At 29.9% G+C, this 25,308-nt stretch overlaps 1 protein-coding gene across 5 annotated transcripts in view; it reads left to right on the top strand.

The window, feature by feature from the left end:
* Jarid2 (Jumonji, AT rich interactive domain 2) overlaps positions 1-23,347 on the top strand; it is a 40,259-nt gene extending 16,912 nt beyond the window's left edge. For 4 of the 5 annotated variants that reach the window (XM_014422327.3, XM_014422326.3, XM_067045636.1 and 1 more), the window contains 14 exons: positions 1,986-2,131; positions 2,213-6,587; positions 9,486-9,728; positions 12,013-12,196; positions 12,678-12,830; positions 12,963-13,161; positions 14,249-14,394; positions 16,162-16,447; positions 16,942-17,056; positions 17,465-17,756; positions 19,218-19,316; positions 19,699-19,881; positions 20,293-20,403; positions 21,069-23,347. In XM_014422327.3, the coding sequence (XP_014277813.1) occupies positions 1,986-2,131; positions 2,213-6,587; positions 9,486-9,728; positions 12,013-12,196; positions 12,678-12,830; positions 12,963-13,161; positions 14,249-14,394; positions 16,162-16,447; positions 16,942-17,056; positions 17,465-17,756; positions 19,218-19,316; positions 19,699-19,881; positions 20,293-20,403; positions 21,069-21,173 (6,637 nt within the window). In that variant the 3' untranslated portion in view covers positions 21,174-23,347. The remainder of the gene's footprint in view (positions 1-1,985; positions 2,132-2,212; positions 6,588-9,485; positions 9,729-12,012; positions 12,197-12,677; positions 12,831-12,962; positions 13,162-14,248; positions 14,395-16,161; positions 16,448-16,941; positions 17,057-17,464; positions 17,757-19,217; positions 19,317-19,698; positions 19,882-20,292; positions 20,404-21,068) is intronic. The other variant, XM_067045637.1, reaches the window with a different exon arrangement.
* Positions 23,348-25,308: the final 1,961 nt, after the last annotated feature.

Here is a 25,308-nt window from a genome sequence, read left to right as displayed (position 1 = left end):
TATCATTTTATTGTACAATAATGTTTTTTTAAATATAATCTTATCAAATTCTAAATTTGAAAAGATTATTAATACATTCACATTTTTAGAAACTATCTGGTTAATTTTTATTGAGCTTTTCGTTTATTTTTTTTGAGCTACTTTTGACATATTGGTAGTGCTTAGTTAAGAGGACTGGAATACATTATTAGTTCTTTTTATCTATCCTAAATGGCTATTTGGAAGGAGATATACTTTTTTAATCAAAATAGATTCATTTTCTGGGCCTACCACAAATATAAAGAACGCTACTTGAGTTAGCCCACATTGTTACGAACCAGGTATTTTTTTACCTTTACCTAGCACTAGGAAAACTCAGCCTCACTTTTGACAGAGCTTTGAGTTATTCTAGTACTGCTACGGTATTAGTGGAGTCATGGATGCCAGGTATTTCGGCAAGTGGGTCTATTGGTCCATTTTTGACCCTTGAGTTATACTAGAGATTATTATCATTGATTTACTGGTGTATTAAAGATTTCCTTTTAATAAAAAGGTTTTCTATGGTTTTGTTTTCAATTTTTTTTTTTTTTTTTATGTAAATAATCTTTAAAGCTTAAGTTTTAAATTTACCTATTGGTAATCTGGTTATGGAATGATAATAATAGGTACAATAATGATTTACAACATCATTAATCAGAATATGATCTATTGGCTTCTGCATGGCCACCCATTGGCAATTCTTACATTAGGTTTTCATGATGCTTGAAGTATACTTCTTTGTTTATTTGACTTCTCCGTATTAAATCATTTTTAACTGGTCCGTAAGTGTGGCTAAGCTTACCAACACATTTCAAAATAGCACTTATTCACCTTCTCATCTCAGCCGAAACTTCATTTCGTGCATCAATCTGTGATCTCTAATTCACAAACTGACCCACTCATTTGAATGAATAAGCACGCATCTTTTTATTTTGTTTTATTTATTTATAAAATAAATGACTAAAAATAAAATAGATGAATAAGGACCCATCTGAACAAAAGGTCTGTTAGGATCTTTAGCTTGACCAGCAATCATGTATTTGATTATAGAGGTATTAACAGGAAGTTTCGGCCTCCTGTCAGCATCCTCGAGGGCTTGAAAGGTTTCTTCTACTGCAGCTTAGAAACTAACAGCAATGTCCGGATCATCAGCATAAGCCAAAATGTGTACCATTCAATTAAAGATCGTTCCTCTAGTCTGGATTCTCTAGTAGTTAATCTAACGCCATTATTAGGTGTAAGTTTTACCTGGTACATAATCATTTGAGGGCTTACTGCCTTGAAGTTAGTGACATTTTTATTGAGAAAATGTGCTACTTGCGAATTTTGAAGTGTGGGAGGAGGTGCCTGGTGAAATCTCACCCTGAGCATCTGTAACCCATATGGTGGTCCTAGGAAACCAGCTTATGTGGAGAAGTAATTAAGGTGGGGTTGTTCATCAATAATATTTTATTGTCATTTCCTACCAAAGTTATTACCTATTAATTAAGGTTGTTACACGGCAGCTATAAAGATATTAAAAAATAGTCTTTCCTAGTTCAAGCTGAACAATTTAACAATTTAAACCTTGAGATTAGATTACTATTTATTTTATCTGTTAAATTACCTAGTAGTCTGTTCAAACTTGTTACTTTTATAAAACTTAAGTGTAGCATTATTTTGTAATTCTACAAATTCTTTCATTCCAATAATTTTATGCAGTGAAGCTCTAAATCTATTTAATTTTCTTAAAATCATTAAACAAGCTATTACTTGAATGTTTTGTTAAAAATTAAATTTATTAGTTAACCCTAGTATTTTCATTCAATAGTTATTGCTATTTCCATTCAGTTGGATGATAATTTATCTAATTACTTGAAAAATGTTATTTTAATTAAGTTGTCTACATTTTAATCTGTTAGCTTCTTTGTAAAAAATGCTTCCATTTATTTGCTTTTTAATACATCTCCATCACTTTTATTTTACAGTGTTTCATCACGCCCAAGCAGGAAAACTAAGGAAGCTGCAACATTATATATGGAAATGCTTACTAAAGATTTAAGGAGCCCTGATGAAGAATTTGAAGGAGATTATATCAAAAATTTACCTGAAGCTTCTAATAGTACCAAGAAAGGTTTGTTTTAAAATTAATTAATACTATTAAAGTTAGTTATTTAATTATCATTTAAACATTTAATTAATTTTTTTTTAACAGAAAAAGAAGAGGATTTTAAAGCAACACCTCCTAAGAAAACTAGACAGCAGGTAAAAGATGAAAAGAATAAGTCTGGAAGACCTCATAAAGTAGTGACTAGAATTAATGTGAAAGAAGAAGATGACAGTGAACTTGATGAAGAAAATGAACCCCTTTTGACTAGAACCCAAAGAACTCAGAAAAAAGATGCTTCTAAAGGAATTGCTGAAACAAGTAATAGAAGAAGAGATTCTTTGAATAGATCTATTGACAGAAAAAAGGCTGAAGATTCTCCAAAAAATGTAAAAAGATTGGCTGGAAAAAGAGAGCTTAGAACTCTAAAGGAAAGAAAAAATATGAATGACGACAATCATACAACTTCAGAAGATGAGGAAGAAGTAGAAGAAAAAGGTTTTAATAAGAAAACTAAGGAAGAAAAGTTAGAAGGAAGGGGATCAATAGAAATAATTAATAAACCAGTAGTGTCAAAAAGAAATGAACCGAAGAAGTCAGGAACAGTAAAGCAAAGTCCAAAAGAGATTAAAAAAGGGAAAAGATTTTCAAGTTCAAAAAATTCAATTGAAAGCATTGATGATACTGTTACTGCTAAGAAAAGGAAAGGACTTGAGGATAATGAAAAAAAAGTTGTAGAGCATGAAGATACTGATGAAACCAATAAACCCAAGATAACTGACCGTAAAAAAACAAGAAAACTGATTGAAAATGAAGATCTCGCAGAACCAAAACAAAAACCAGAAAAAAGAGCTAGTTCCCTAAGCAAGGAGGACAAAACTAAAGGAGCTAAGTTATCTAAAGAAGCAACCAGCAAAGTTCCAATTAAAGTCGAAAAAGGAGATGAAAGTGATCAGGATGAAGAAAATGAACCTTTGCTCAAAAGGAGTCAAAGAATGGTAAAAAAGGAGAGTATATCGAGTGAAAAGAAAACCACTCCAGGGCGAACTTTAAGAAGCAATGAACCAAAAACTGAAATTAATACCAAAGATTCTCCCAAAAAAAGAGGTAGAAAAAGTTTGAAAGTCAGCAAAAATTTAGATGAAGATAGCATAGAAGATGAAGTACCTATTAGCAAACCAAAAGATGTTCTTCCCAAAAAAGTGTTAGAGGAAAAAATTGAGTCAAAGGAGGATGTTAAAAAAGAAGTCCAAAAGAATATTGTTGAAAATGAAAAGAAAAATGTAAAGGATGTTACTCCCAAGAGAGGAAGGCGTGTTTCTAGTGTTAAAAATGTTAACTCAAACTGTGGAAAAGAAGATTTGAAAGAAGCGAACGTTAATGAAACTTCTAGTGCCGGAAAAAGCAATTCTGTGTTTGAAAAAGGACTTGAGATAACTAATAGGGTGAATATTACAGAACTAAGGTCAAAGAAATTCAATGATGATAGCCCAGACAGTAATTTTTCTGCCAAAGCCAGAACATCAAAAAAATCCTTTGCTGATATAAAAGATATGGATATCGTCAACAAGGTTAAAATAACAGATTTGAAAACGAAAAAAATAGTAGAAGATGAGAAAGCTATTGATGTTATTAACAAAGTAAAAATTATGGATACTAAAGTTTCAAAAAATGATGCAGTATTAGGGGATGATGATAAAAAATGTGATGTTTCTGGAAAAGTTAAAATTGCAGAACATAAAGTATCAAAAAAACCGATTGTTGAAAATAAGGGGATCGATGTTACTAATAAAGTAAAATTAAATGATCATAAAACTACAAAAAAGACTGAAAGTGAGAATGAAATAGACATTATCAATAAAGTGAAAATATCAGATAATAAAGCATTGAAAAAACTTGATGATGAAAAAGAAGAAGGGTCAAATCAATCTTATGATTCTAAGAAGAATAAAAACTTTGATCTGGTTGATAAAAATCTGAATAACACCGAATCTGAAAATCTTAAAGAAATTGAACAAAAAAAAAGAAAGAAAATAGTATGTGCAAATAGTGGTACTTCGGATGAAAAAAAATTAAAAAGAGTTACACGGCAATCATCTGGAGGTCCTTTAGATTCTGAGGAAGTTATTTCTGAAACTGTGGATATAAAATCAAATGTATTTGAAATCCAGCAAAGTGATTCACCAAAGGAAGAAGCAGAGAAGTGTCAAACCAGAAGATCGAGTTTAGGTTCTAAAACCCATAGTAAGAAAGATTCAGAAGGAAAGTCATTAGAAACTTCAACAGTTGAAAAACTCAAAGTTGCTTCAATAGGAAAACGGAAATCTGCCAGTGATAGAGATAGTTGCGATACAATAAACAGTGAAAGTAGTGCAATAGTAGATTGTAAAGTTGTTCTAGAATCTTTGGAAGATCCCAGCAGGGATGTCCAAAGACCTTCAAAAAAGCTGAAAGTAACTTCCAAAGATATAAACACTGAAAATTCACCAAGTAACAGTGCAGATGATAAACAGCTGAAAAATAATGATTTAATTGCTGCTGACTATGGCAGTAACATTGTGCTTGATAATTCTGGAAACAGTGAAGCAGAGCTGGGATTGGAAAAAATAGAACATAAAGATGAAACACAGAAGCCTAAACATTCTATCAGTGAAACATGGAGACAGGCTTTTAAAAATGCAAAAATACCTAAACCAGGCCAATTGAGTCCTGTACCTCATACTGTGAAGCCATTTGTTAGACAAAAGCTCTCAAATATTTCTCTTTTAAATCCATCTTTTTCTAATAAACCTGCAGAAACTCCAGATCCTAAAGGCAGTGATGCTAATAAATCTCAAAAGATAACATCTAACTTATCACCTTTTAAAGCAATGTTAGCCAATCAGAATCAAAGGAGTGTCTCCCCTGACATAAAAAAAAATTCTTCTCCTGTTCATAAAATTAATTTTGGAGGAAGAGACAGTCCTCTTAAAAGATGTGATGAAATAAAAAATGATTACAAAAAACAAGAGACGCCTGTTAAAACTTTCACTCAACTTCAATATGAAAAAAGGAGTTCTGAATTCATAAATAGTATTTCTGACTCAGTATCTCCAATTTTACCGGGGTTCGACAGTATAAAGCCATTTAAGAAAGAGATAAAAAAGGAAGAATCAAAGGATTCAAAAGGTGATATAAGTGATAATCTATCAACAGCTTCCTCTGAACCCATTCCGAAACCGCCTCCTGAAGGTAAGCATTTAAATCTGCCTTTGGCGGTTGAGCATACATTGCGAAAAATGTCTCCAGTGACAGTCAGCAAGAAGCCTGTTGTTGTGAAACCTGTTATAACCTCAATGGATCGGAAAAATGACTCTACTGTGTTATTAGTTAAACAAAAGCATGCACCAACTGAGATAAAAGTAGAAAATCCATCAGATATTTCAGCATCACCTTCTGTGAGTGCTAGCTGTTCCCTTCCTTCGAGAGATTTGATGGTCAGAGAACCATCAGACATAAGTTTAATGGCTAAAAAAAAAGTCAGCATGACTACAGAAGAAATCAATAGATGGCTTAATGACAACACCAGTTCTGGAATAGAACATAAAAAAGACTGTGGGATCTTGGAAAATAACCAATGTGAATGTGGTTGTGGTTTTCGTTCCTGCAAAGAAGGCATGGAAAGCAGTGTTGGAGTGAGTGAATTAGTTGCGAAAGATGATGGCAAGATAGACCATGGCGTTGTAGAACCTCCAGTTCAATTGAAAGAGTTAGACCAAGCACGTAAATATGAAGCTGAAACTATTTCTACCTGTAAAGTCGAAGATTACAAAGAAAAACTTCTAACTAAATCATCCAGTTCGGAAAGTAAAATGGCACCCCCAAAACCTCGAAAGTCATCAGGTTTTGAGAAATTCAAAAGCAATCGATCAATGACAGATGAAGAAATGTGTGATTTTGATTTTCGATTTGATAGAACATCCACCATTTCTCCAAGAGAATCCATGTCAGATCTTTCATCTATAACACCAAGGGATGATGGCTCTAGTTCTTCAGATATGCCAGAAAGAAAGATTTTTCAACAGAGACGATTAGGTACGAAAAGACCTTCATTATCAAAAAGCCCTAGTGCATTTTCTGCAGAAAATGAATCTAGTGTTTATGCGTTCAAACCTGATCCACCTCCTAGTAAACCTTTTCGACGGGGTCGAGGAAAGAGTGGAGATAATGAAGATGGACCTTCTAGCTCATCAATAGCTGTTCAAGTCAATATAGAAACAGAAACAGAAGCTGTCCTTGAGTGTTCTACACAAACTGATCGTGAGAATGATGAGAACGAAGGACGCTTGTTTTATATACCACTTCCAGTTGGTGAAGTGGAGAGGGGGCTGCCTCAGGGTGTTGCACTGAAGTTGGATACAGAAGGACCGGACCAAAGGGTCATCATGAGGGCTAAGCTGGTCACAAAGCCAGCTAACAACTACTCCTTACCTTCTAGCTCGAGGTGAAGTATAGCATGCTTGCTTGTTCTTTATTCTCTTTATATGGTTTATTTTCAATTTGTGTTGCTCACTTGATTTTCGTAACTGCCTGTTTTTTCTCGAAATACTAGCAATACAAAACTAAAGATCATTATTGAAATTATTTGTATGAACCAATTGTTATATACAGTCAGTTCTCAAGTTATGGTGTCTTTTCATTTATCAGCCTTCATTGTAAATCAGAAAAAAATTAACATTGAAATATTTTATTTGTTTGTTAAATGTAAATATATCAAAATAATTACATAATATATTATATATACATATAAAATTTATTAATTTTCTTCATGAGATATTAAGTGCTGACAAAATACAGGCTTATGGGAACCGATTTGATCATCCAGATTTTTGACAATCTTCCTTTTTTTTATTTAAATTCTCTTGTTTTATACTAGGAGTCAGCAATTTATGACAAATATGTATTAAACAATAAAATATTTATTTTTGTTTTGTTCATTTCAAGGCTAAATTGTTGCAAGTCGAGAACTGACTGTATAGATGCATATATACACATATACATACATACATACTTCTTACATACATACATACACGTTTCTTGAGTCGTGATGTGATTTTGTCTTTTTAAACTAAGCAATAATTGAGCTTAATTGTAGGGTTACAAGTATGTTCTACTATATGAGCACTTGCTTTATAGGATTATGATTACTCTGTCTACTTTTAGCTTATCAGTAACAAACTTGATATGAGCACAATAATTTGTATGTTTAATTCGATGTAATGCACGATTATTTTAACTAAAATAGCTGGTTTATAATATCTGGTGGTATCACTTACTTTGATGGCATAAACATATGGACCAAAAACCTCAAAACCCTTGAAACTTCCTATCTTAGCCCTATTGTTAAATTATGGTCAGAACTATTTTTAATTATGAGAGATAGTTGACCGTGGATGACTTGTACGAGGAGAAGATGGTTGGGGGTGCGGTTAATATGAAACACAAATAAGTTGATGTAACTTATTTAATTGTGCCAACGTTTCAGCTAGAGTTTCTAGCCTTCATCAGAGCTAAGAACAGAGCAAGATAACAACCTATGAGTAAAGAAAATAAAAAATAAAATATAAACAGAATGACATAAAGTGAATAATTTTACAGAATGGAATTAATAAAATGAAGTGATGAGAGAAGTGGAAAATAAAATTATATTTCCTTAATTATGTTATTTTACCTACTTATTCAATTATCTATGTATAAATTTTATATATATACAAATATAATTGATACAAATACAATATATATATATACAAATATATATCATTGGTTCTAATGTGCATCTTTCAAGGAAGTTTCTTTGACAAAAGAATTGGATTTTTTAAAATATTTTTTCCAATTTTGTGTTTACTATCCCAGACCTCTTCTTCAGATAGACTGAATATGCCTCTATGTGGTACGGTGGAGAAAAAGCTACAAAAGTAGTTTTCTAATATTGTCGTTTATTATAGGATATTGTATATATGCACAATTCATAGGGATTTTCTTTGTTGAATTTGAGAACAATGAAAAATGTGAAAGAGCTTTAATTTTTCTGTCTTGTGGTTTTTGTGTTGCCGATTCCAACTCAATACATTTACTGTGATATAACCAGGTATTATTTTATTGTATATACATTGTCACCACTTTGCTTGATGATTAACTCATTCTATGTTTATAACTGTGATTTTCTCATAATAAATGTGTACTAACTTGAAAAAAATTAACAATAAAAGCAATACCAATTTCAGCTTTTCAATTTTGAAAAAGGAAGTCCAGTGATTAAGTTATGAATTACTATTTTTTCTGGGAATTATGAAGTTTTTTAATATTTAGTTCTCTTGTGTAAGACTATTTTAAACTCAAATTTTTTAAACAAAGAATATACTGTTATAAATGAAAAGTATAACTTAAAGGTTAAAGTTATCTCACTTTTGATATATAAATCAATGAATTGTAATTATTGTTTTGTAAAAGGTGATTTATGAATGATTACAATAAATTTAGTTTGTCACTAACTTTATCTTTAAATTTTATAATGTTATCGTTGGGAACACCTATTGCAATTATAGTTGCAATTTTTATTTTTTTTCCATAGAAGCAGAACATTACAGCCTGATACAGTTTCATTTATTAAATGAAAACTACCTACGATGGTTCGGTCATGTGAAAAAAGATTTCTTAAAACAAAATTGTTTAGATCCCAGAAATGTGTAGTTCCCTATCTCAAGATTTTATTTAAAATTTAATTTCTGGAGGAATTATTTTTTTCTAAGCTTTTGTTAAATGTTAAATAGCAGATTACTGTAACTTTTGGAAGTCTCAGTTACGACCTAATTCTTTTAATGTAGTTTTATTTTATTTCGAGTTTTATCAAAATATGAATGTTGACTAAACTCTGAGAATTATTTACATAAATAATATCTCTCAAAGCCTGTTTTTATTGCATGGAATTAGTATGTATATCCTTGATGCTAACCTATTACTTTATTGCTAACTGAGTAAATATTACTGAAAAAAATTGTTAACTCCAATAATTTTTTTTCTTTAAAGTGTATATCGTTATGTCTTCTGATAAGTTGGGTGACAAATTCTTAATGATGTCATGCATGATTTACTCTTTTTAGTGTACAAGAATAATCTGTTTTGGTTTTTAAACCAAACCATAGTTTCAGTGTAATTCATATGTGTAAATGTAATATTGAGAGGAATACGTTATTGAAAAGTAAATTTTCAATTAAAAATAAAATGATTAAACATGGGAAACTAAGTGATAGTTCATTAGGAATGTTGTTTTAATTGATTGGTGTTGAGCTGTCAGGTTTTAATCTTTGAATAAGATCAATTGAAAATTGTTTTCCTTCTGCAGAGCCCTTGTTACTTCAGGCCGCAATTCAAGCCAACAGAAGCCTGAACAGAAAGTTAGACCACTTTGGTCCGGTCGTGCCCCGATTGGTAAAGTACAGCCAACCTTGAGAGAACAGCGAACTAGCGATCAAGGTACCACAACGAGTCAGGAGAAAGGGCAATCCATTCAATCTTCTCAATCCAATCAAACTACTCAAATCAATCAGAACAGTCCTAAAGGCCCTGATAGTCCCAGGATAAAGAAGTGAGATTTTAAGATATTAATTTATTTTTAGTTTAGTGTTTTCCATGTTTAATGGTTGTCAATTTTGTTTATTAATTCTTTTTTTTTTTTTAATGCTGTGTACTAATAATCTCACTGTCGAGTGTATGTTGCTTTAGACTAGCACCATATTGTGTAACTAACTGTTTGCATGGCAACTAGCTTTTACTTAAAGGATCATTGAGCTCACATAACAATTTGTTTAACTTAATAATTAAACAATTGAAAAGCTAAAAGTTATGACAAAAGCCAATAGAAAAATCTTATTTTTAAATTTAAGTTAGTTATTTAAGGCTGGTTTTGATTGCATACTAATTGGTGTTATAGAGAATTCTCTCTTATCCTGTGTATGCCATGACATGACGTGATGGGAGACAGTGATAAATTTACTTTGTACTGTATTTTGTAATCCATAATAATTAGACCTGGCAAACTTGAAGGTTTGATGGTGGTACCAACATTCATTGTTATTACTAGAAATATGTGTTTGTGTGCACCACGATTAATTACATCAACATTGTCTTTTCTAACTATTATTTAATAATGTCTGAATGATTTATAAAAATATGGCATGTTAATTTAACAATTAATCATGCTAATAATCAACTAGTTTTAACAGTCAGTGTTTGCTTATATACTTCCAATGAACACCATCACAACACGAGAACTAACACAACACTATCCCTTAGACATTTACTTGTTTAGACCAGCACTGAATGTATCTATTTAAGAATTCGTTCATTATTCACTCCACCAACCCTACATGACTATTTGAACCAGAATGATGTTATAAATTCCACTATGACTAATATAAGAAAGTGGTTAAAATAGTTTGTGTATTACACACTGGAAATTTTTTTGAAATTCTGGCTTTTACCACTCTCCCTAGATATTTTTTATATAAAGGCAGTATAAATTATTTTTTATTTTTTTGTTTTTGCAATAAATTATTTCCAAAATCTAATAAATTCTTTGCAATAAATTAATCCAAAATTTTAGATTAGTCCTTCTTCTGGATTAATACTTCTGTAAGTTCTGTCTTCCAGGATTTATTATGGTTGGCATAAAACTGAATGATTTTGTGACTAAGAAAAAACAATCTTTCTCTCCCTTTACACTTGCCTTTTTTTTTCTTTGTCTTGGATATTATAGATCACAGAAACTTTTAACTACTTACATATTCAAATGTATTCCTTATTATATCTATATTGCTAAAATATATTTCTGCTACTTAATCACATATTTTTTTTATTTTTGATATTTAATTTGAGACCTATTATTTATTAATTCTTTTTTTATTCTTACAAAAAAAAAATACAATATTCTGATATAAATGTTATTTGTTTTTAAAAATCATTTTCATTCTTGACTTGTTCAATACGTTATTTATTGATGAAGATTTATATCTTATTAAATCTTTATTTAATAATAAAATTTAATATTTATTTAATTCAAAAGCATTTCCCTCCTACAACTCCAGTGATGATTTTGCTAAACATTTTTGTTATCGAAACAAGAGGTAAACAATTCTAGTAAGATCCTTCTTGTGTGCATATACCAGTTTAGCCAAATAGTTTTCAAGTTTTTTCTGTTTATTTCAAAAACAGTTTTTAATGAAAGTCTTGTTGTTTTAGTGTATATATAATTATAAAATTTATTGAAATAACAAGTAACTCGCTAATTAGTGTATTTGATTGAAAAATATATCTTCTTGATAAGACAGTAGTCTGAAGTTATGTGGAGCAGGTGGTGGCATTTTCTACTCTCCTCACAAAGCAAATGTGAAGCCAAAAAGTTGGGGTTGGCCATGCTATTGGGGCTTAAGTTTATGTTGAATTTAATTGAAATGTCGTCCATTTTAACCTTAACTTATTGAAGGTGATGGCTCATACTCCTCTGCCACACCCATAGAGTTCATCATATCTGTCTTTTTGGCTTTACTTTTCTTAGTAGCTTACTCCTCCTTTACACTGTTTCCTCCAAGTGGAGAGGAAAATAATATTCCCTCCTTGAGAGCAACCTGCCCACCTAAGCTCTGCCCACAATGTTCTCCATAACTTGTTATTACCTATACATCTCATTTATAATCAGTGCTTCCCTTAAATTTTTATCTTCAGCTTACATTTCATTCAAAGTTGAAAACTTCTTTACCATGTAACTCTTCTATTTATGTTATATATTTACAACAACAATGTAGGTTTATAGAATGTCCCAATGTGTCATTTGAAAATTATATTTTGTTTAATTCAATTGCTAAATATTTCAGTTTGTCTAAACCACAAAAAGTAGATGAATTTCCACAAAATGGTACTCCTGCAACACTTGTCGAGGCTCCTACATTCTATCCTACTGAGAAAGAATTTCAAGATCCTCTTGAATACATAGAACATCTGACACCTCTTGCCCAATCTTTTGGGATTTGTAGGATAGTACCACCTTCAAGTTTTAAGGTAAAAAAAAAAAAATGATTACAAGTTCTTATAGTATAAAACTATCATTTGTTAAAATAAAACATTTAGAAATGGAACTAATTGAAGCAGTATATTTTCCTATGAAATTTATATCTTCCTATTCATTTTTTATTGCAAAACCGAACTACATTTTTTTGTGTAAAGTAAAGTTTTGAGTGAATCTTGAAGTTTGGTGGATTTATTATCGGTTGGTTGTTTTAAGAACCATCAAAGTGGGCTAAAGATTTTGGTTCTTACAAGTAACTTCAGGTAATGGTTGCATCAAACTTCAAGATTCTCTTAGAGCTTTTAGTTCAATAAAAGATACAAGGTTTGTGAATTAATTTTATGATATGTCTCAGTATTAAGAGTAGTTCAGCATAATAACGATCACTTTAAGAAGTAGCTTTTACTATATTATCTTTGAGCTTTTATTAATTCCTTGTAATCATTCAACTTTCATTTTTTTTGTCCTTTTAAGCCTGAGTGCAAGGTAGCTGATGAAATGAGATTTACAGCTTATAATCAGTATGTTCATAAAATGATGGAAAGATGGGGTCCCAATGTGAGAGAAATGTCTGCAATCAGAAAATATTTAAGAACACAGAGTATATCACTGGTGCAGGTTCCTTCGGTAAGTATCTGCTATATTTTAATTGTATGTATTTATTTCATTGATGTATCTAATTTTTTTATAATTATAAAAGGAGGATAATATCTTCAGATTGTATTTAAGTAACCTGTTTTGTTTTATAATTGGTTGCAGATTGGTAGCATGGAAGTAGACTTACCAAGATTATATCAAACGGTGCAGCAGTGTGGAGGATTAAAAGAAGTAATAGAGAAAAAGAGATGGGCTCGGGTCGCTGATGCAATGCGCATACCAAAGTTGGCTCAGGATAGAGTTACCAAGTTAGATGATATCTACTGCAAGTTCCTCTTGCCATACGATACTCTTTCTCATGGTAAATAATTGTTTTCAGTCAATGGAACTCTAAATATAATTTCTATCTTTCAGCTGGTTAAAATGAAACTAGTGTAATTCCAGTTAAAGAGTTATTTCCCTTTAGTTAATCAATAGATCTTTTCAATGTTATATACTCTGAATTATCAGTTCACTATTTATTATATTAGTTTATAATAATTTTTTTTTGTATTAACTTTATCCTCATTATTATTTAAGTTAATTTTTTGATAGCTTGTATACCTCCACTTTTATATCTGCATTATTTAATGTCACTGTTTTACTCTTACATTGACTCTACCTTCTTTGTATCTTTTTATTTTAGCCCTGATGACGACCTGCATTGTGGGTCGAAACATCGGTAATAAATAAATAGTTGAAAACTATTTTTTCTTCTTGACCACAGCCCTGATCATCTCCTTTAAATAAAAAAAAAAGTCTTAGTTTTTCTGTTTAATAAAGGTATGTGTACCGTCTTCAGGACTAGAGCAATCAATCAAAAAAAAAAAAATGTTTTTATTATATGTTGCATTATCTGATTCCAAAATTGATATGTAATCCATATGTATCGATACAGTCGACTGCTCATCATTTCTAATTAAGTATTTTTGATATAACTCATAAACAAGTAAACAATGAAATACTAGTTTTTTACTTACTATTTAGCAATAACTGCTAATATTAAATGAATCAATCAGCTCAAAAGAAGAAATAGCAATTATGAAACAAGCATCACGTATTTGCTGATTTGTTATGGAAAAATGTTGTTTTGTTTAAATAATTGATCAAAATTTGTAATTTTATTCCAGTCAGCATCTCCAAGAGAAATTGATTCAATTTGTAATTATATTTAGGTTGACAGAAGTTATTAATAAGAATTAAGGGTAGTACCTTGTGGTACATATTTTACAGCTTATACCCTCACAAAAAATAAAGATATAAAATTTAACTAGCCATAATCCTTTAGTCGTCACTCACTTACTAGTAACTGGAGTTACCATTTTAAGCTACTACAACATTGTTGATCAGTATTGTAGATTTTGGTCTATTAGTGATAACATGTTCGACATAATGTGTTTCTATTACAGAGGAAAGAAATAAATTATTGGAAGAAGTTGAAGATGAATGGAAAGAACGTCAAAAGAGGATAGCTGCAGCTGAAGAGGAATCGGGAAGTGCAGATAATAGTAGTGATGAGAGTGAAACTGATGAAAGGGAGGAGTGTATTGCTAAGGTAACTTTGAACATTTAATGTTTTTTTTTCTCACTGTATTGAATCTTGAGTTAAGCTTTCTCTTTTATGAGTATATCTTAATCTCTTTATATTTTTCCCTTTTATATACTGTATATTATTATATAACATATCGCATATGTTATATAATAATATATTCAGAATGAGAAGGGCACAACTCCAAAAATGCAGGTTTTAGGAAACGTTTAAAGTTTTTCACTTTCTTGTGCATCTATTTTGAAAGTTTTTTTGGTTTTATTTTTGAACCTTAGCAACTCTCTTTTTACCCTATTTGACCCTCCCCAGTTTTTGATATACAAGAAACAACAAAATTTTCTGAGTTGTGCCTGTTTCTATTTTGGTTCAGTTGATGAGTCTTTTCCTTCCTTCTATTGTGTCTCAGAATATGGTAAACATGGAAAAACTGCTTGAAGGAATGATATTTGTAATATTAAACCATATTTACAGCAGTCCTCAACTTCCCTTGAATTTTGAACCATATTGGGCAAGCCATTTTCGAAATATATGTGTGTCAAGGTAAACATGTTTGTGTTTACATACAATAGTAATGGATGGAATTTGATAAAATTGATACTAGACCCATTTTACACTAATCCTCAATTTTTCTTCTACTTTAGGCCAAATCAGAAAAGCTGTTTTTAAAGTATATGTGTGTCATCAAGAATACTTTGCGGATGCCTTATCAGAAGTAAGGGTTGGTATTCCATATAACTGATAATGGATCTTTTTTACACTCCCCAACTTTCTTCCGAATTTGAGCCAAACCTGATTAGCCTTTTTTGAAACATAGGTGTACCAAGGAAAAGTATATTTGGACATGCATACTGAAAATTTTGGATGGAATTAAGTGAAATTGATATGAGACCAACCAAGTACATATACCTAAAAATTTCATAAAAATCGGATTAACAGTATGCCTGGAGTCTTTGATGTTTAAACCTAAATTCAAATCCTAGTGTTAACCTCACCAACTAGCATGTAACAACAGACTCTTAAAGCATTCAAGAGGCAACCGTTAAAACTAGAAAAAGACCTTTAAGCTACAAAGTAAGAACTGATTTCCGCAAATACTATGCTGTTAATAAGTTGAATTGTGCCCCTTTCATGTTGAATGTGTAATTTACTTTTTAATCTTCAAAAATTAAGCGGCAAGTAACATTTTCTGATATGGATTGAAATGAAAGCTGATTAAATTTACTCCTTATTCATTCTACATGACCTTCCTCTCAGATTGATTATTTTTTTTTTTTTAATATTTCACAAAATAAGAGATGATTACAATTATTTTTTACTTTTTAGAATAAATCATGAAATTTTAAAGAGCTGTTTATTTGAAAGAAATGATCATACAATTTTGATTTAAAATTGTTGCAAATGTTATTGACTTGAAAAATGGTTTAGACAGGTTTTTCTCTCTGGGGCATAGTTTTAGAGTGATTTAGTTACAACTAAAAAAAAAAAAGTATAAATGCAAATTAATGAATAATTTGATTATGGTTTGGCATACTCAAAAAATAACAGAAATTTTGAACCTTAGGATGATTTATTTAGCTGAAATACATGAAATCATTAATAATTTGTCGTGATGTATTAACAGTCCATCTTAACTTAATTCATAACCTGACTTCAACTTAATCAAACAATAAATGACACAAACATATAATTTAGCTAGTAAGGTTATTATAATTTTGTTTTAGTTATTTCATATATGCCTTATTTTTTAATTATTTATGTATACCAATCTTTCAGGGAAGAAGTATGCCTCTATCTGCATTCTTTCGTACAGCTAGAAATACAATGGCTATGTGGTTTAAAGATGGAGCACCGTCAGCTGCAGAAGTGGAAGCTGAGTATTGGAAACATGTTTCTCAGAAAATGTGTCACGTGTGTGTTCATTCAGGCTCTATTGACTGTGCCACTTGGGGTTGTGGCTTCCCTACCACCAAATCATCTGCCACCTCACGGCATCCATGGAATCTAAAAGTTCTTACCAATAATCCTGGTAACATTCTACGTTCGCTTGGTCCTGTTATGGGTAATTATGATTTAGTTAAATAAATATTTAATATATTGCTTAAAAACAAATGTTGATTGTTTATTTTTGATAAGAATTGAATTTTAAATTTGAAAATAAAATTTTTTTATCATTTTAATCACCACTTAAGAAAACTATCGTTTCTTTCTATTTGAGTTAATTTAATAAAAAAAACTTAGTTAAATCTGTATATCCAAATAGTAGAAAATATCAGTTCAAAAAAAAGTTATAGTATATATTAATAAAGATTTTGGAAAACATCTTCACTAAATGTTTGGATTATTAAATTTTGGAACTTTCCTACAGTTATTAAAGTTAATTTCTAATTTTTTAAAAGTATATTTTTTTTTTATGAACACATTCTATTTTATTTTAATAAATGAAAAAAAAAAAATCATTGTTAGAAAGGAAGTGTAAGTAGAAATTTATGGCAGTGAAATTATGTATATATAAAAAAAAAATTATAAAAATTAATTTCACATGATTAATTTTAGGTATTACAGTTCCTACACTCCATGTCGGGATGTTATTTTCTTCATGCTGCTGGTACCGAGACCCTCATGCTCTTCCATGGATTGAATACCTACACACTGGGGCCAGCAAAATATGGTGAATACATTTTTGTTTCTTTGATTTTATGTCTACTTAAAAAGCTCTAAGTTTCATTGAAAATAAATTATATATAATAAAAGAATACATGTTGTATGAATTGTAATAATAATGAATAAGAAAAATGTAATTTTTCATATTTTCACTTACATTTCACATTTTTCATACTTATTACAATTGATAGAGGTACAAAATACAGCTATGCCAGAATCTTGAAAGTGTGGTTCACTCAGAACTAAGTTCTTCTGAACGACAGTTTCAACATTGAGCACTTCGCCCCTCTAGTGACTATAATAATTAAGAATGTGAAAAGAAATGTTTTTTTGACATTCAGTACTTTTTAGTTGACAAAACTACGTGACTCACTTTAATTTTATAGTACACTTAGCCTTCATGTTCATGTTTTAGGTATGGAGTACCTGATTCATGGTGTAGTGAACTAAGGCAAGCAATGTACCCTCTCCTTCCGCGACATACAAGAGATCGCACAATATGGCTCCCTTCAGATACTATGATGGTGCCGCCTACTTACCTTCTTGATGGCGGAGCTTCTGTTTGTCGTGTTGTCCAAGAGCCAGGCCAATTCATACTTGTCTTCCCAAAATCCTTTACTTCCAGCATATCAACTGGCTATGTGGTTTCAGAAAGTGTCTATTTTGCCCAACCATCTTGGCTCAACACAGCAGAACAAGTTTTCAAGGTAATTAATAATTTTTCATCTCTTAATTAAAGTAATCTGGAAAAAAAGGGATATTAGTGTAAGTTTACTTTTTCCTAAGGTTGTATACTATACCTGTGACCCATCCTAGAGACACTTATCAAATAATTTGGAAATATTCCTAATCCTTATACGTAGATAAGATTTTTTTTATTCTATTACCTAAAACATTGACCAGTACAAGTACTACTGAGTCATTGTCTTGTGAAAAGTCTTTGTGCATAAAATAAGTTTTATTCAAAGTTCACTGTAATATCTCTGGATTAAAATTATTCTTCAGGATACATTCTCCTTTGAGGTGTCAACAGTAAAGTTTAGCGTCCATATCTCTGCTATTTGAAACCAGATCAAAGTGTAAAATACTCTGAAGACCTAATCCACGTTCATCTTGAATACTGTTGTGAACAATTAAACTACCTAAACTAAAACATTGCCATTTTACAGTGCACTGCATTTTCACCTTCTGTAAAAGTGTCCTCAGCTGCTGCCTTGGCAATTATTCCTTTTTTTCAGCAGTACCTTAGGAGATCGTAAATGAAAATAGTTCCTCCGACGTTTCGATGGAATTTATCAACTAGAATGGAAAGAAGATGCAGTTGTTATTTAATTATATAAAGGATCAGTGAATGTAAATAATGTAGGTTGCATTGGCTACATGGAATCAAATAAGGATTAAAATAGAAACTTAATTGTCAACAATGAATTAATGTACAAAAGACTTGCAATGACCTAGAATTGTATCTCTTTTATTTATTCCTTTAATTTCTTAATCCTTCTGATCATTTGTTAGTGTAATTTATTTTATGTAACTTAAAAACTTTCTTTAAACTTGCCAAAACAATGATGGTTTAAATTTAATATTGGCTGATCACTTTCTGGATCCACTCTAGTGTGGTGTTAATATAAATATTCCTTTATTTTTGCCCTAACCTTCTTAAACACACATTGACTTTAACTGACTGTGATAGTTGTCACATCAATACCACTTGGTGCTCTGAGGTCCTCTTCCCTATTTGCTTGAATTTAGGATTGTGTAATGTAGGATTTTGAATATTGCATGTGGATGTAGAAACTATTTCTAACAAGTGATAATAAATTAATTTTATTCAAGCAAGTTTATTTAATTTTTACTTTTAAACTGTTTAATTAAAAAATAAATTACTTAGTTTTTTTTTATTAATATAATGAACATCAGCTGTCCTCATGATGCTATATAAAAACCTTTTGCAGAACCACCTTTCATGTAAATTTTCAGAGGTCTCAGAACTCAAAACTCTGTTAGATAACCAATCAAAAAGATGGTGTTTGTTTTATGTTATTTTATGTGACTTTTATGCTATAAGAAAACTGTAGTAGCTACAATGTCAAATGTTTATATGAAACAAACCACAATGGTTCTTCTATTTTAAGTGTATACTGTATATGTATATATATTTTTTATAGGATATCCTTGACAGCTGTGAACCTCCTGTATTTTCTTTTCACAAACTTTTGTTCAATATTGCCAATGATGCTAGGGCTTCAGCTGAAACCCTTATCCAGGTAATTATATATTTTGCAAAATTTATTAAATAATAGCAAGAAGGCTTAGCCAACCTAAAAGTTCGATGTTGATACTACCAGTAATACTTGCTTACGTTACCTTTTCTTAATTCTGTCAAAGCCCAATTTACAAGGTCATATGTTACATAGTTTTTACAAATACATCGCAGTCTTATCATTTGTATGCATTGATTAATTTTTCTATTAATTAAAATTCTATCATAATTTTTAAAATGTAATAATGTGAATTTTATGATACTTATTTTAAAAAGTTTTGTTTTATATTTTAAAAAGTTGTAAACTATTTTTTGTTCTCCTTGACCTTTTTTTAAGCACATATTAACTGAAGTTTTTATTAGTAATTTATACTTTTCTTATAAAGGTTTTACCGATGGTGAAGTCTGTTGTTGAACAAGAAGTTGAATCAAGAAAGAAATTAGAAAAACTTGGCTTGACATCGTGGGAAAGAATTCCATCAGGTAAAGGAAGGAGAAATAAGAAACAAGAAGAAGAAACAACTGACTTGGAATGTGATATTTGTCGTGGAGCATTCTTTTTGTCTATGGTATAACTGATATATTCTATTATATAAATAGATATTTTAAAATTTATTTTGATAATTTCTTACTTTCTTCCTAATACATGTGTATTAACATTTTTCATGTGCAAAAAATACAGCAATTTTTTTTAATTTCAAATAGTATTTTCTATTTTAGAAAAGAAAAAAAAATCTGATGTCTCAGTTAATTTACTTGTTTTAAGTTAAAAAAAAGTGTTACTATTTTTAAATTCCTTTGTTTTTATTTCTTACTTCAAAAGACCAGAAAAACAAAATTTGAAGAAAAACAAATGTTTAAATTTCTTTTAAAATCTTACTGCTATACTTAATTTTTTTAAACTTTTACAGAAAAATGTATCAACTAATAAAATAAGCCAACTACTAATTTTTCTGTTACTTATTCCAATTAATTTTCAGGTAACGAATTCTAATGAGGATTGCAGTTATTGTATTGATCATGCAATTGATGTTCTCACAAAAGATCAGAGCCTTCTCAAGTATTGCAAACTGAAATTTGCCTATGATGAAGTAAGTAATTTGTTTTGTTTTTTTGAAATTTGATTTTAAGAAATTACAGTACAGGGCTTAGGAAGAAATTTTGATTATTCATCAATAATAATGTCATTTATGAAGAGTATAGAGTTACTAAAAAGTGTCATGAGTCTATCTTTATGCCCAGAGAAATAGGTTCTTACCCATTTATAACATAAAAGGGAATATAACAATCTTTATCAATTAAGGAACCAAAATATCAAAGATATAAAATATGTTTGAAATAAAGGAATATTGTTATGAACAATAATTTATATTTGAAAAATATAAATTGCAATCTGATTGCTATTAAAAACAGGACATAATTTTTTATGAATTTTTTTATTTTATAGGAATTTTCCTTCCCGAAAATAAATGGGAAATGTTTTGTTATTAGATTCATTAGCGAAACAAAAACTAATGAATGAAATACTGTCTTATAGTGATAATATTTAGTGTAAAATGAACATTTTTTGTTTATTTGGTCACAAAATGATCTAGAAAAAAATCCAATAATTTTATTGGCCAGGTTAAGAACATTCTTTAATTGTGTAGTTCTTCTAAAGCTTAATAATAAATTTAAGAGAATCGATTTATATATTTTAACAGTGTTTTTTTTTTTTTATGTTTAAGATGTATTTAAAATTAAAATTAAATTATAGGAAGAAATGGAGGAACTTATAGAAAAAGTGAAGAATAAAATAGAAACTAAAACTCAGAAGAAACTAGCTAAAGAAAAAGGAAGCTCTAGTGGATCTAAGAATTAACCTTTTTTAGAAACAAGTCTAGTAAAGAACCAAAACTTTGACTCAGCCTAGTCCGAAATAGTCAATCTTCACCATTTTATTTTATATGATATTCCTATATAGGTTACATCAGTATATCAATACATGTATAAAGATCTTAGTTAAGAAATCAAATTTGTTTTGTAAATATTTGCCCCCTTTTTATGATAAACTGATGAATTTATCTATTAAAATGTAAATAAAACCTGGCTTGTTCTAAGAGTAACCAGTTAAAAGAATTATTATACCAAAGTATTCTTTTATATTAGTTCCTTGCACTTAAAAAAAGAAAAAAAAAAAGATTAATGGATAATGGTAAATTGAAAATTGGTGCTTAGAAAGATGTAAATTTAAACAAAGCTTTATCTGACAATATAATAGGAAAACATTTCTTTTTTATTTATTTATTTAGAAATTTCACTGTTTATCATGAAAGATATATGTTTTTTAAAATGAAATATCAGGAATAAGTTTTCTATACTAATGCTTAGTTCTTCCCCAACTTTGCCTTAATTAATCATATACCTGTAGAATGCTTTAAATGTAAACTAGGTAAAACATTAGTAATTTATTTTTTATATTTGTATACCATAGACATGGTCTTTCATCACTAGTGGTTATATAAATTCTGTATTAAAAATGCATTTTAAAAACTGTTAAATATTTAAAACATTTATTACATATTTTTAATATAGAGATTTATGTGTATAAAGTATTGTTTTGCCTTTTATGAAAATGCTTGCTTTTTTTTTTGTTTTGTTTTCTTTTTGTTTTTAGTATGGTTCGGTAACTATTTGTTAGTGTTCTGAAAACTTGAAAAAGTTTTAAGTATTAACTGTTTAAATATTTGAAAAATTGTTTTTAAAACTGTCTATGTTAGTAATATATTATGACCATGCTTTAAAAAGAACTATATTTATGAATAAATATAACATTTATAATTGAGAAAGTATAGGTATATTTATAATAGTGTAGTTAAAAAAAAGATGTCAATTTTATTTTGTGTCGACTATACTTGAGTATAACTTGTTCTCTTATTTACCAAGTAACTCCAATCACAGCTTATTAAATACTCCAAAATTATTTTATATAGTATTGTTTGTAAATTATTTTAAATTAAAGTTGTTTTAAGTATATATAAATTTTGTTCATTGTTTATTATGTACATTTTTGGCTTATTTTGATATTTATGTAAATTGATTTGTATACTTACCATAAATTATACTTACCTATTTGATTTTATTTATGGCTTTATTAATATTGTTTGTATCTCCTTATCACAAATATTACTTTTTGAAATTCTGTAGTAATAATATACTTATTAACAGACCGATGTGCTCTTTGACCTGCTCAATAAGTTTTTCTCAGATGACCCTACAATGTTGTTTGGTCACTCACCACTTGTGGGTGTTTAGCTGTTCTCAGGCATCCCGGATGAAAGCCATCTTAGCCATGGTCTCCCTGATCCTCTTGTTCGATTGAGCCTTTCCTCTAGTAACTCTTTTGAAATACCATCTTGCACCATTCTGGGAATGTGTCCAGCCTAATAAAGTATTTCTAGTGTCGTGTCGCATTATATTTCTATCCCCATTCAGATTGTAGATTTTCCTGTTCCTTTCCCTTCTTCAATTCTCACCAACCTTAACTACTAGTCTAAGTATGCAGCGAAGGATCTTACACTCAAAGACTAGGATCTCCTCTTAAGTGCTTGTGAGGGTTGAGACATTTCATGGGATAGGAAATAGCTGAGGTTTTCTGGTACAATGCTGAGACCAAAGTAACACCTGTTGGCCTTCATAATTTGGTGGCTTGTCTCAAGGAAAACTTTGAACTTGGAAAACTTCAATTTTCAACAAGAACTCATCTTCAAAAATGTAAAAATACAAAATTTCTTAGGTTATTTCTTGGCTAAAACTGCTATATAAAAAAACTTGAACGAGAGACAACAACAACATGTTTGTACTCATTATCATGGCCTAACAAAATGTTTGTACTCATTATCATGGGCTAACAAAATGTTTGTACTCATTATCATAGCCAAAAAGATGCCCTGTATACAATTACTAGTTTTAGGATTTTATTTTATAAGGATAACTGTTATTAAAAATGATAAAATGCAAATTTGTTTTAATAAAAGGACAAACTATATCCACCAGCACCAGTACCAGTATTTTTTCTATTCAGCTGCCCCGTGTGAAAGGAATAAGTGTGAGTGAGGTGGCTAACATCACTTTTAAAGCTTCAGGGCAGCCACAGATTCAGAGTCCTGGAAGTCATAAAAATTTGTTTCCATTTTTATTTAATAACTGGGACATATTTTGAAATATTCTACATCCTATTCTAACACACACAAAAAAAAAATTGAAATAATTTTTGTAAGGTTTCGAGGAAAACCTGTTCACAGTAAAAACTTTTTCCGATTGCAATTCGAAAATTAAGTTAAGTTTAAATGTAAAATATTGAGCTCTGGGACAGTCATGACAATGATAATGATGGCATGTAGAACTGTAGTATAACATTTTAATTAATTCATCGCATCGGTTTGAAAGAAATGTTTCCCAAGGACGCATTACAACCAATATGAATATACTGTATAAATGATTTTATTCTAATGAGAATTGCAAATTACCTGTTATTTGTGAATTACCCAAAAAGGATTGTGTTCAAAAACCATACAAGCTAAAAAAGTAATTTTTGGGTTATTAATACTACCCGTCAGGTAATAGTTTAATTAACTTAGTTTTTCATTTTGTTCTTCACCAGTAACCTTGAATATCATGAAAAAAGCAGGTTCAAACAGAGCACTGATGTTGACAAATGTGTGAGCATAAGCAACTCAGTCAAAAAATAAACCTATCAATAAGTAATTAAGAAATAAAGATTTTCGATGAAGATCAATGGAACCTCATTCTATTCTTCAAAGAACTACAATATTAAACCTGCAATTGGAATTCCATAGCAACTATTCAATTAAGCAATAGAGGACTGGCTAATGAAACCTTCTCATTTTTATTAAATTTAATTTTCTGATTTGATTGTCAATTATATAATAAACATTATTATTAAGCTTTTGGATAACTGTTTATAACAAACTTTTTACATTTACAACTCAAGTTAGTTTTTCCTGATTTTTTTTTTAATCTGGTGTTGACTTAAAAGTATCAAGCCATTGTTGCAGTGTAGTAACTATTATGTTTTTTGTTATCTAAAAATATTTCTGTGAGGTGTAGAAAATCTATTTGAAGAAGTGCTTACAATACTTAAGATAGTCATTATTATAAGGAAAATAATATGTTATCTAAATTATAGATGTAGAAGATTTAGTAATAATTTTTCTCTGTACGATTACCAATATGAGTTTTTAGAGATTTATTTACCTCAATTTACACCATACTAGTTTAAATAATTGAATTCAAAAGCAAAAAATGCTTGTTATTGCTACTATCCTTAACAGTGGGAACATAGTCGCCACTTACATTTAAGAAAGAATGTCCAAAAATTTTTGTTCTGAAGAAAGGTGAGGCCAGAGAATTTTGAAGGCTGAATTGCTCAGAGCTGTAGGACATGTATATAATATTTAAATATATTATATAAGACATGTATATAAGAATTAAAATAATATTAGTCGTCTATATAATATAACCGGAATAGACATTCGTAATTACTCATGCATTGACTTATTGGTCACTGTATCTCAATAATGTTGAAGGCTGTGAATTGAAATTTTTAATGGTAGTTACCTGTAAGCTGTAGATAAGCAATCATGAACCCTTCCCCTCCCACGCTGGTTGGAACAGATTAGTTACTTCATGGATTAACTCCCTCTCCCTCTGTGTCAGACATGACCAGGTAGGGGGTAATGAAAAAATTGTGAACCAGTATTTGTATCAATGTTTTAAGTAAGTTTTATATTTCTTTTGTTTTGAATTGTGTATCTGGACGATAGAAGATTCTTCATTAGTTTGGTCCACTAAGTGTTTAATTTTATAATAATTTCTTGAGAAATTAAGCTGTAAGAAATTGGAAACTTCAAGCAATAAGAGAAACATATCTTTCTCATAGCAGCTTCTTTTTCTAAAAAATTGTCCATGAAATATATATATTGGTGCTTTTTTTG

This window comes from Halyomorpha halys, unplaced genomic scaffold (assembly GCF_000696795.3).
Source record: "Halyomorpha halys isolate HHAL.00 unplaced genomic scaffold, Hhal_1.1 Scaffold366.1, whole genome shotgun sequence".
In the NCBI taxonomy this organism is placed as follows: Eukaryota; Metazoa; Arthropoda; class Insecta; order Hemiptera; family Pentatomidae; genus Halyomorpha; species Halyomorpha halys.
The sequence above is the reverse complement of the archived record's forward strand: the minus strand, read 5'-3'. Positions and strand labels throughout refer to the sequence as shown.